General features: G+C 43.1%; 1 protein-coding gene across 2 annotated transcripts in view; it reads right to left on the bottom strand.

Annotated features, from left to right (window-relative positions):
- LPO (lactoperoxidase) overlaps window positions 1–13,165 on the bottom strand; it is a 34,359-nt gene that overhangs the window by 4,986 nt on the left and 16,208 nt on the right. For both annotated transcript variants that reach the window (XM_020991959.2, XM_020991957.2), the window contains exons 6-11: window positions 12,030–12,159; window positions 11,281–11,487; window positions 8,114–8,438; window positions 5,990–6,150; window positions 3,901–4,153; window positions 2,013–2,186 (exon numbers count right to left, since the gene is read on the bottom strand). In XM_020991959.2, coding sequence (XP_020847618.1) covers window positions 2,013–2,186; window positions 3,901–4,153; window positions 5,990–6,150; window positions 8,114–8,438; window positions 11,281–11,487; window positions 12,030–12,159 — 1,250 coding nt within the window. The remainder of the gene's footprint in view (window positions 1–2,012; window positions 2,187–3,900; window positions 4,154–5,989; window positions 6,151–8,113; window positions 8,439–11,280; window positions 11,488–12,029; window positions 12,160–13,165) is intronic.

Genomic DNA, 13,165 nt, shown 5'->3' with positions numbered 1-13,165 from the left:
TATATTTGATCTTGGAGGTAAAATGAGAGCCAGTGGAGTTGATTAAATAGAGTAGTAAAGGGAAAGCTAGATGGCACAGTGGATAGAATATGAGTATTAGAGTCAGGAGGACCTGAGTTCAAATCTGGCCTTAGGCGCTAGCTGTGTGACTCTGAGCAAGTCACTTAATCCTGTTGCCTTTCCCCACCCCTCACCAAAAAAAAAAAAAGTAGTAACTTATTTTAACTATTTATTTTTGTTAACTAGGCACTAAGCCTTGTTGTTTCTAGTGGCTAAAGAAGGGCAACACCATTCCTCCGGTTTCTCAGGCTCAAAGCCTAGGAGTCATCCTGGATTCCTCACTATTTCTCCTGCACTCATATGGCATCTGTTGCTAAGGCCTGTTGATTTTACCTCTATAACATCTCTCATAGATGCTCACTTCTCTCTTCTGAACACCGCCCCCGCTCTAGTGTAGGCCCTCATCACCTCACACCTGGATTACTGCAATAGCCTGCTGGTGGGTGCCTGGCACATAGTAGGCGCTTAATAAATGTTTATTGATTGATTGCAAATGCTGTCAGCTCTAGAACTTTGATACCCGGAGACAGAGTCTTAGCTGCCTACCTTAGTTATGGCTCTGCACACATGTTCTTGATTAAGGCACTACCCAGAACAAGAATACCTTGTTGTTGTTCAGTAGTTTCGGTCTTGTCTGACTCTTCACAACCCTGTTTGGAGTTTTCTTGGCAGAGATACTGAAGTGGTTTGCCATTTCCTTCTCCAGCTCATTTTACAGATAAGCAAACTGAGGCAAACAGGGTTAAGTAACTTGCCCAGGGTCACACAGTAAGTGTCTGAGGCCAGAGCAGCAGAAATAAGCTTTTCCTACCTCTTCACCCCACCCCTACTCTCCTTTCTTGAGCTCTTCCCCATCCCTCTTAATCATTTTTTAACATTTTAAATTTAGTTTATTATTGGTATTCTGAGATAATAACAATTATTGTTTTCCTGTTACATACAGTTTGTTAAAAGTATATACGAACTGTTATAAGAAGCATCCCTGATTTAGTAAATGGAATACTGGCCTTGAAGCCAGGAACACACAGGTTCAAATTTCAGTTCTGACACATAGTAGCTGTATGTCCCAGGACAAGTCACTTAGCTCCTAGTATTTTAGTCAACTTTCGAAACTCTCAGGTGAGAAAATTCCCTCTACCAATGCTGATTGGCACCTTCTCTGAAGCTTAAGGTCATAACTGATCCCTGCATTGACCAGAGCTAGACATTTTAAAAAATATAGCTGTGCACCAGAGAAGGGTAGAAGATCATAGGATCTTAGAGCTCGAAGAAAACTGTAGTCATCTAATCCAATCTGGCCAGCAATTTTAAGAATGATTTTGAGCAACTAAGTCATTTTGACTATTATGAATATCCAAATTAACTATGAGGGACATGAAGAAAGACATTATCCACATCCAAAGAAAGAACTAATAAATAGATGTATAGAATAATTTTACATGTGTATATACATATATATGTATGTATATATGTATATACATACATATGTACATACACACACACACACACACATTATTTGTGTCTAATGGTAGCCGTCTCTGAGGTGGGGGGGGGAGAAAAAGAAGACATTTACACGATAACTTTGTCGCATGTTTAAAAGGAATATCGAGTTGTACATAGTGAATTTATGGTTTCATGTGCAATCATCTTTTAAAATTGTACTAAATTATGGAAATGCTTGTTTCATTCCATGAATCAAAAAACCCCCCAAAACAATCTGGTCTCATTTTATAGATGAGGAAACTGAGATCCAGACTGATCTAGGGAATTGCTCAAGATCCTCTATTTGTGAAAAGGGGAAAGTGAATCTTAAGAACAGACCCCAGTAGCCCTCTGCAATTTTAGGATAGCCTGAATTCCCAATGCTGAACTTGGTATAAAGAACCTTCAGGAGCCCTATATAAAAGCAGAGGGTTGCCTGGTTATAGACTCTATATCCAGGCCTCTCTCACCTGGCAGCCCATGGTCCCGCCCTCTCTGCATGTTGATGGAGGCCAAGTCAAATCCATGGATCTTGTGAGTTGGCTGGAAAAGCTTGTCTCGCAACTCACTGCTCATTATTTTATTTTGCTTCAACAACTTGGAGGGCTTGACCAGCATGCCACGGACAAAGGGGTCAATTCCACCTGTAACGAGATAGCCAGAAACATGATACTTCCTGAACCTTAAGACATACTAGGCTCAAAGGGAAAACAAGCCACAAAACAAGCAACTTGAGCTGGGAGAAGGGAAGATCTTTACTTTGTCTTGGTGATCATATATTATGGATTAAACATGTATATTTTGACTTCTGGTCATTTTGACCACCAGATAGTCTAAACGACCTCCTTCTCCATTATTAGTTGCCTTAAGTCATGTCTTAAGTCATTGGTAACACAGGGAAGGAGAAGAACCCTTAACTGTGGTCCTGGAGAAACATTTTGAGCCCTGGGGATGATTCTAGATAGAATACCAGAGGCAGAATGGCCTAGTAGAAAGCATGCTGATCTTGGTTCAAATCCTGCCTCTTGACATTTATTAGTTGTGGGATCATGAGCAAGTCACTCTTTGAACCTTAGTTATCTCATCTGTAAAATGATAGGCTTGTACTAGAGGGCCTTCAAGGCCTCTATGATCCCATGACTTTATCCTGGCAATAAGGGAAGAGGAATAGCTACAGGGGGCTGACTCTTTATAACTGAACAACAGAGAGGCAGGGCTCTATCCCATCCCCTCTTAAAGGTATTTCCAAATCTTAGGATTGTTGTCACAGAATCATGGAATGTGAGATCCAAGAGGGACCTTTTTTTTTTTTGTTCAGTTGTTCCAGTTACGTCTGACTCTTCGTGATCCCATTTGGGGTTTTCTTGGCAGAGATATTGGAATGATTTGCCATTTCCTTCTCCAACTCACTTTACAGACAAGCAAACTGAGTTAAGTGACTTGCCCAGGGTCACACATCTAGTAAGTGTCTGAGGCCAGATTTGAACTCAGGAAGATGAGTCTTCCTGACTCCAGGCCTGACATTCTATCCACTGGGCCACCTCACTGCCCCTTAGAGGTACTTCAGTCTTCCTCTAATCTAATGCCCTCATTTTAGAGAGAAGGAACTTGAGTTAAAGTCTCTTTAAAAAGAATTATATATAAAACATAGAAATCGTTAGGGCTTTCAACTGATGAAACCATAAGCGCTGGTCTGAAGCTATGGACTATCCTGGGAGAAAGGAAGATTGAGGGAATTGGGAGACAAAAGGAATAATAATATATTTTGTGTAGTGCTTTAAGGTTTGGAAAGCACTTCATATAGATGATCCCATTTGATGCCTGCAAAAGATCTACTGTAGATATTACTGTCCCTATTTTACAGATGAGGAAACTGAGGCTTAGAGCAGTAAAGGGACTTGTCTACAGGCACATAGCTTGGAAATGTCAGGGGCACAAACCAGATTTTCCTGTCTACAAGTCCAGTACTCAATATACTATACAAAGCAAACCTAGTTACATACTGAAAATTGCCTCAAAATTCATTTTTGGATGTGTAAATAACTTCACATTTAATACCTCAGAGGGGAAAAACATCACTAGCACTGAATTTTTATCATGGAAAGGTGTTATATCATTTGAATTTTGCGGGATATAGTTTGTGAAGCATTAAGTGAAGTCATTGAAGGAAGATTGAATCTTCCTACAGTGCTCAGGGAAATCTGAACCACTTAAATAAGGGAACAAATAAGTCAGATACCCTTGAGACCCTTCGTGTTGGGAATGAGTGGGCAGTCTGGTGAAGGTTAGAGCAAGTTGGAGAGGGAGGCGGTAGAGGTGAAGGGAGTGGTGGGAACAGCCCTCCTGGTAGATACTTACCATCTTTTATAATTCTCCAGCTGTTGAAGAAGAGCGTATTCAGGGGAAGCTCCGGTTCAGAGCCCCAGGGCTCATAATGCTCATCCAGTCGGTGGATAATAGATGGAACCTCAGTATGACCAAATCTAAAGGCCAAGGTGAAGACATTGGCAATGCTGGGATCCACTGATTCATCGTAGCCTTTGTACTTGGGAATCTCCTTTTCTAGCTCCTTCCCCAGCACTAAAGGCAGGTAATTTTCAAAGGTGATAACCTGGGAGAAAAGGGGCGAGGAGAACAGGTGACAGAGGGTTGAGACCTTTAGGTCTGAGGGAGGAAATCTTTGATGAAGCTAATTAAACAGTCTGTCTCTGAACAGAGATTGTGCTATTGGTGATGGTGAATAGAGATGATCTGGGTGAGGGAGGATAGCCATTTTCTGTTTCTATGGAAGACAAGTCAAAAAGGATGAATTTTCCATAGGATCACAGAGAGGCAGCATAATAAAGTGGATAGAGAGTCAGCCCCAAAGCTAAGAAGACCTGGGTTCAGGTCCTACCTCTGACACATACTAGCTGTGTGCCCCCGGGCAACTCACTTAACCCTTCAATGCTCTAGGCAAAACTAGGACTATAAGTTGTAGGAAAGGTGCAGACTTGTATTATTAGAAGGAATTTCCTATACTAATGAAATCCTTAGCTCAGTCTCTAACTCTATCCCATAGTTGGAGAATATTTGAGCTGGATGAGGCCTCAGGTAGCAATCCAGTCCACCAAGTTAAAGAACAGCCCCTGCTCTCAAGGAGCTCACATTCCATTTGGTGGGGAGGGGCAATGAGAGTGGTGGATAGACGTATAAACAGATAAGCACATGCACAATAATTTGAGGAGGGAAAGAACCCTAATAACTAAGACTTTCAGGAAGATTTAAAGAGTCTGGTCAATGCAATCACCAACTATGATTCTAGAGGACCGGTAATGAACCATATTACCTATCTCCTGATAACTAAGGCTTTCAGGAATGGCTTCCAATTCGAGATGGCATGTGAACTAGGGATATTTGTGATGCAAATATTAAATACCCCCATTTAGGAAGGGGCAAAACAGATCCAGAGAGGTTAAGAATCTCACAGCTGGTAAGTAACAGAGCTGGGAAAAACTTGAGTGATAGGAACCCAAAAGTGATTCTGGGATGCTGCAAATCCAGTGTTTTATTTGGGGCTAGAAAGCTGAACAATGAAAAAGGAGATGGAACAGTGGCAGAAGAAGAAATAAAAGGAATGGGGGGGATTAGAAAAGGAAAACAGAGGTAAAGAAAAGAGGAAGAAGGGATGTGGTGCTGAACCAAGAGCAGTACCTATCCAGGAAGACTAGAGCAAAGGGGAAAACAAACAAGCTAATAATGCACTGCTGATGGAATTGTGGATTGATGCAGTCATTCTGAAAAGCATTTGGGAACAATGACTGAAAAGTCAACAAATCATGCCTACCTTTTGACCCAGTGTCTAGGTCTATACTCCAAAGAGCACAAAGAAAGAGGAAAAAAGGCTCATATGTACAAAATTATTTATAGTAATTCTTTTTGTAATGGTGAAGAACTAGAAACTAAGGGGATGCGTATCAGCTGGGGAAGGGAGTGTAATTGCTATTGTGCTCTAAGAATTGATAAAAGGGTTTGGTTTCTGAGAAACCTGGGAAGGTTCGTGGGAACTGCTGCAGAGTGAAGTGAGCCGAATTAACAGAAAAATGGGTACAATAACAACAATATCATAAAGACAAACAATTTTGAAAGACTTAAGAACTCTGATCAATGCGATCACCAAGTACAAGTCCAGAGGACCAGCAATGAACCATACTTCCCACTTCCTAACAGAGAAGTGATGAATTCAGGATTCAGAATAAGAAATACATTTAAGACAGGGCCAATATAGGAATTGACTATACATATTTATTTCAAGGGTTTTGTTTTTTCTTTTTCTTTTTTCCCCAGTGAGAGAGAATAAGAGAGAAAATAAAAGCTTATTAATTGAAAAGAAAGTTAAATAAAATAAACATTACATTAAAAAAAAACTATAGCCGAACAGATATGAATATGCAATCTCTTTCTCTACCTGTGTGATTGCACCCACAATTTTCCGGGCTTCCTGGTAGATTTTTTCTCCGTCCCAATGGGGGTTGAGCCTCTTCAGCTCTCTAGCCAACCGGTTGTGCTCCCGTACAAAAATGGTGTGGAAGATTGACAGCAAAGTCTGTTCATTGGCCCGGGAATCACCTAGGAAACCAAAGAAGCTTTTGGATTCCCCAACAGTCACAGGGCCCAGGTATAGGGAGAAGAGTGGGGAGGCAGAAGAAACAAAGGCAATCACCTTAGGATCTAGGTTCCTTATCACATGTGACTTGGTTTCAGGTCATTTCAATTCAATTCCCTTTGATTTGTTTTATGGACTAAGTGCATGGCAGTGGGGAATATGAAGACAAAAATAAAATAGTCTCTGTCTTCAAGGAGGTTACATTCTACTAGGGAGTGCGTGTGGATGTATAACATGCACACAGATAAGTAACTACAAAACAATTTTAAGAGAGACACAGAGACAGAACAAACGGCTATGGGAATAAAAAAAAGCCTCTAGTTAGAGGTGACACCTGAACTGTGCTTTGAAGGAAGGAAATAGGTATTTATTACATGACTATTATGTGCCAGGTGCTATTACAAATATTATCTCATTTAATTCTCACAACAACATTTAAAGTTGAGGAAACTGAGGCAGACGGAGATTAAGCCATTTGCCCAGGCTCACACAGCTAGTAAGCATCTGAGGTCTGATTTGAACTCAGGTCTCTCTGACTCAACGCCCAATGTTCTCTCCTCCGGGCCACCTTGATGCTTTCAGGCAGCCAGGGATTCTAAGAGGCAGAGGTGAAGAGGAAGACCATTCCAGGTATAGGCTCCATCTGGGCAGATGCGATTTCCCACATGTCTAATGGCTAACAGGCCAGGATGAAAGGAAAGGAGAGTGCATAGGAGAGAATACTATGAAATACGACTGACTAGAGTGATTGTTAGGAGCCAGTTGGTAGAGGACTTTACATGTCAGACCGAGGGTTTTGTAGTTTATCCCAGAGGAAATCAGGAGCCACTGAACATTTTTGAGCAGAGGAGTGATGTGGCCATATCTATGTTTTAGAAATATTGCTTGGGCAGCTGTGAGGAGGGTAGATTGGAAAGGAGAGAAATGAGAAGCATGGAGGCTGTTTAGAAGGCTATTACAATAGTATAGGTGAGAAGAGATAAAGGCCCAAACTCATTTTCTTCTCATCTCATCTTCTTCCTTTCTAACCCCACGATAACTTGTGCAGTGAGTATCCAGACATCCTACTAGGTGAGCCACAGGAAGCCTCTCTTGCCTGCCTCAGTCAGGCCATTGTCTCTAGGCCTCTTAAAACACACCTCTGCTTTCTTCAGCTCTCTTCCTTGGGATATCTCTATTCTTCCAGACTCCCTCAATGTGATTTTTCCCCAGTTTTTATCTGCGACCCTGGGACTCTCAAGACAATTGTTGACTTTTATTTACCACTTCCTGACAGCATTGAGAGTCAGCAAGGTACGGAAAGATAGTGTGGTGTAGTGGTTAGGGCACTGGACCTGGAGTCAGTAAGACCTGCTTCAGATACTTACTAGCTGTGAGACCTTGGGTGAATCAATTAATTTCTCTCATCTGCAAATAGGGGGTTGGACTTAACAGTCTTCCAGTTTCCCTGGAAGATCTCGTTCATGTGTAGACCTTAAGTTTCCTTCTTGCTCCAATTCTATTATCCTGACCTATGCCTACCCAAAAAGCCAGCTGGGCATTTGACCAGTGCCTGTAGGATAATCTGCTCTATTTCATTTTCCCTGGATATAGGTGAGAAGGTAACAGTAGGGACTTTTCTCTTCCTAAAAACTGCCTTGTGGCATCATGTGAATTTTCCTGGTCTGTTTTATGGCTGGCAGACTGTCCCATTTCTTGTCCTTGCACCATCTCTTACAATGTCCTCCCCCTTATTTCTCTTGGCCCTCATTCTCTGCTTCTCAGTAGGTGTAGCAGACCATATGTCCCAGATTTTCCAGGACAGTCCCAATTTCAAGAAAAGAAAGTATACTTTCAGTGGGGTTTTACAAAAGGAGCATCTTTTATTGGATGATGGGCCCCAATTTTTGGTTTGGCAAATATGGGCACTACACCAACAGGACTTACCAGCCAGGAAGCAGGGGACTCCAGCAGTGGCATTGATGAATCTGCAGGGACTGGGTAGTTTGTGGTCAAAGGGTAGGAAGGCCAATCCGTTATCGGAGAATTCCTCGTTGACCGCCATCAGGCCCAGGGAGCAGCTTGTGTTTCGGAGTTTGTTGGCTAGGAGTGGTTCAGCTCCGTAGACCATGCTGGCATCCAGGAAGGAAGTCAGGGAATTGATTTGCTCTCGGGCCAATGAATTGAAGGGGTGTGTAGGGCAGACAAAGCCAGCTCGGAAGAAGGGCATGCAAGGTCCTTGTTTGTTCAACTTGGGGTCGCCAGGTGGGAACTAATATAGATAACAGGAAGCACCTCAGCAGGTTTGGCAAGACTGGACCCATCCCATCCTGTCAGAAGCCCTCATTTCCAGGGATAGATATAATAAAGCATGTGGGTTTTGTACATATACATACTTGTCTGTATACAAGTTGTACGGGTCTCCTCCCTCTAATGTAAGCTCCTTGAGCTTACATTTCAATCTTATCTTTATTCACAGTGTTTAACATAGTGCCTGGCATATAGTAGGTACCAATTTATTGATTATTTAGCTCATTTAGGAATTTTATCCATAAGACCATGTTTACTAAACTCTGATGGCCACAATTTACATTAGTGGTCCCACATATACAATGGTGAACTTGGCTGACGTGTTGATTAGTTTTTTTCTGAACTCTTTTTTCTCTCTTTCTGTTCTATTCTAAAGGGTGGCTCTTTGGGAGGGGCCAGGGTGAGCTGTCAGAAAATGAAGGTGATAGAAAAACAAAAGATATCAGTAAAATGTTCAAAAATTACGCTGGTGTTCTAGAATTCAAGTATGTGAATAGAGGGAGAGCTGATGATTCCTGTGGCACAGGGGTTCCCATTTTCTTTATGTGAAGGAGCTACTTTTCATAGGGGAAAGGGAAAATGTGAATACAATGGAAAGAATTCTGGTTTTCAAGTCAAAAGACTTCAGAGTTCAAGTATTATATCTTCCATTTACCAGCTGTGAGACCTTGAGCAAATTACTTCCCCCCTCTGGGCCTCAGACTCTTCACTTTTGAGATGAGGTCACACAATCCTTCAAATCTATAAGACGAGGAGGCTGAACTAGATGAGTAAATGTCAAGTATCTTTCAGCTCTAAGATTCCGTGATTTCTTTCCCTGAACCCTTGTAATCACCATGGGAGGGAGGGAGGGAGAAGGACAGAGGAGCTGGGCTGAAAGGAAAGTTTCTGAGAAGGACGGGGGAATCCAGCAGAAACAAGGAAAGGGACACATTCTCAGCTAGAATGCCTTCTCTGCCAGGAATCCTAGCAATCTCGATGGAGGCGGGAAGTGGCAAGGTAGGTGGTGTGGCATTGGCAGACACTTGAAGAATAACAGAATTACAGAATTTCAGCTTTGAAAGTCAATTCAATAGCTCTCTAGTCCAATACATACCCTCCAAAGGAATTCCCATTACAACAACTTAGAGAAGGGGTCATTCAATCTTTTCTTGAAGACCTCTAATGGGAACTGGTGGATGGGGAGAACCTACCACCTCCCCTGACCCTTTAGGGAGTAGCTTTAATTGTTACTGTTGCTATACATCGAGACTAAGTTTGCTTGATTTGGGGCAGCTAGGTGGCACAGTGGGTAGAGCACCAGGCCTGGAGTAAGGAAGACCTGAGTTCAAATTCAGCCTCAAATTCCTGTTTGCCTCAGTTTCCTCATCTGGAGAAGGAAAGGGCAAACCACTCCAATATCTTTGCCAAGAAAGCCCCAAATGGAGCCATGAAGAGTCAGATATGGCAGAATAACAGTAACAACAATTTTGCTTCTTTGCAACTTCTATCCATTGCTACACTATCCAAGCAGAACAGGGTTCTTCTTTCATATGACAGTCCTTCAAATAGTGAGAGGTAGCATTTAGAAAGCACTTGAAAGTTTGCAAAGTACTTTATGAACTCACTCATGTGACCCTTACAACAGCCTTGGGAGGGAGATTCTATTATCATCCCCATTTTAAAGATGAGGAAACCGAGGCAGAGAGGGGTTAAATGATTTGCCCAAGGTCCCACAGGTAAGAGTCTGAGGCACAATTTGAACTCATGCCTCTTGCTACCCAGCTGCCTCAAATATATAAACGGGAAGGGGGAAAGGGGGAAAACATTTATTAAGCTCCTGCTATATGTCAGGCACTATAAAATGCTAAGCACTTTTTACAAATATTATCTCATTTGAGCCTCACAATAACCTTGGGAGGCAGGTGCTATTATTATCCCCATTTTACAGATGAGAAAACTGAGGCAAAGAGAGGTGAAGTGACTTGCCTAAGGTCACACAGCTAGTAATTGTCCGAGACTGGATTTCAACTCAGGTCTTCTCCAGGCCTAGAATTCTTCCCCACAAAGACAGCCCTCAGGTCCCTTTCTTCAGCTTATATGGCATGGACCCAAGGCCTTTTTCTATGCTGATTGCCCAACTCTTAGCACCCTGCAGATTATGAGAGGCTGTGCTATATAGTGGGCAGAGCTTTGGACTCAGAATCAGGAAGACCTAGATTTAAGCCCTGCCTTAGATACTTGCTGTGTGACCAGGAACAAGTCACATGGCCTCTGCAACTCTCCATTCCCTCACTTAGAAAATGAGGGTAATAATAGCACCTGCTTCACAGTGGTGTTGTGAGGCTCAAATGAGACAATACATGTGGAGTGTTTTGTAAGCCAGAAAGGGTTATATAAATGCAAGCCATCAGCATCATTATTGTTATTTCTTCTTCATCATCCTCATCCTCATTCTCATTCTCAGTTTCCTTCCTATACTATGGTGCCCGGTACTCCAGATGGGGATCTGTGGCAAAGTACACCATGACCACCATTCTTTATTCTTGGCAGAGATAAAGAATCTCGTTGCTCTCACTACGTGATTGTTTCAATGGACATCCTTCCCACACCTGCTCTTCTCTTAATGCAGCCCACTAGGAAAAACTTACATATCTACTGGGAGGTCCTGATCTGCACTTTGTCCACCCCCTGCTAAACTGGCGCTCCATGTTCTGGTTTTGCCGGCTCCGAGACTATTATCAAAGGACGTTCTACTGCAAGAAAGGAAAGCATTCAAAGACAAAGCTGAGACATGAGGGAGAGTAATCCCACAAAGAGCCTACCATGATGGGGAAACAGTTGTCTTCTTGGATGCAGTGTTCATCACATTGCTCTTTGGTGTGCTCGCTAACCATCAGTTCAGTTTCTGGAGCAAAGTCGAGGTCATGGTCCACCCACTGTCCCCACTGCATGAGGATCAGTGACCAGAATGGGTCAAGATCATCATCCTCATTCAGATAGCTGGCTATCTGATTGGATACTTCTCGGACCTAGGGGAAGAATGAGAGGAGAAGGTATGACAGAAGGGAAGTGAATGATTTGGTGTTTGGAGGATGGGAAGGATAGTGGAACTAGATTGCTCTGGCCCCAGGGCACATGGTCCTCAGGGTGCCAAAGATATGATGGGCTTTGGGTGAGAGGGAAATGCTGTGCCCGAAGGTCTGCCAACTGCTCAGACAAGGCAGATAGACAGAACCTCTAGCAAAACAACATACAATGAATTCAGGGTGCAGGACCAGGATGAGAGTGATCAGGATGGGAGACAGAGGCAATCTACAATGCAGAACACAGGGCATTCTAGCTAGCTGTACCCAAGCTGGGCAGCTGCCTCCCTCTACCTGGCTTAGTTCAAGGCGATACTTGTGGTCTTTGCTTCCACCTACTGGAGCTTTGGGAAAACTTACCAAGAATTAAGCCAAAATGGTAGTCATTTACTCAATCCCAATATTCTTCTCCAGCTCTTATTTATCTATTCAGTATTTGGTCTCTTTTTCTTATTTCTCTATCCTTGAAAGTGGATTCTCCTCCTTACCAATGGGAGATGGAAGCCATTCTTCTTCTTCCCAGGAGTCCACCCGTAGGGCTGAGAAATCCCATCTTCATATTCTGCAGGCAGCAATCGGACCAATGCTCTGTTTGATGAGCCCAGTACCGGGTTCTTTCTGAGATGGAGGAAAGAACAGAGTTCTACCTTCATGCAGGCCCTAATAGCCTTAGATAGGTCTGTTATGTACTAGAAGAGAGGGGCTTGAGGAGAGAGGTTAGAGGGTGTTCCAAGTACAGGATCCTGTGAGGAATAGCAATTCAGTTGTGTGTGGAATCTTTTTGTGCCGGAAGCTATTGGTAGTGGTGGTAGATCGTGGAGAGGGGTTGAGCCTGGTTTGCCAGGGAGGAGGAAGTGGTGCTAGGTTTCTATATGGCTGGAAGACTGGTCACTACTGTGGAGAGAGGAGGCTGAGAGGGTGGGGGTAGCCACAAGGAGGAAGAAATGCTTCAGGAAGAGTCCACTGGCTGTGCTGGGGGGCAGGGTGTGGGCCAGGAAGGAAGAGAATTGGGGCCAAGAATCATGGAGCATGAACTAACAGTGGAAGCAAACTTCGACTCCACCTAGTTTGGACCCCTCATTTTATAGTCTCAGAGACGTCAAATAGATGGATTGCCCGAGATCACACAAGTGGCAAGTGGCAGAGCAAAGATTGGAACCCAGGTTCTTTGACTCCAAATCTGGCACTCTTTCCATCATACCAAGCTGCCTGCACCTTCCAATTTTCCTGGCTGCAGAGGGAGGGAGTGACCCCTGAATTGTGAGCACAAGGGGGTGTACCAGGCAAGGCAGAAGGAGTGGGTCCCTAGATAGTTGCTTGTGTTCCCTCTAAATTTTCTGCCCTGGAACATAGCTCTGATGGCTCATCTGTAGTTATATTTTGGCAATGAGAACTCTAACTGCAGGGAATTGCTAATTGTGAGGATAAATCAGAATTTGAGTCCTGACTCTACTGTTTACTAGCTGTGTGGTTTGGGACAAGTCATTTTATCTGGAGGGGAACACATCTTAATTGTCTAGAACATAGTATATAATATTACCTAATATAATAACATCTCCCTTGGGGAGAAGCAGCATGGTACAGAGAAAAGAATGCTGAACATGGAGTCACAGGACCTGAGTTT

This window comes from Phascolarctos cinereus, unplaced genomic scaffold (genome assembly GCF_003287225.1).
Source record: "Phascolarctos cinereus isolate Bilbo 61053 unplaced genomic scaffold, phaCin_HiC Scaffold_5;HRSCAF=322, whole genome shotgun sequence".
NCBI classification, from domain to species: Eukaryota; Metazoa; Chordata; class Mammalia; order Diprotodontia; family Phascolarctidae; genus Phascolarctos; species Phascolarctos cinereus.
Note: the sequence above shows the minus strand (reverse complement) of the source record. Positions and strands in the feature narration are given on the sequence as shown.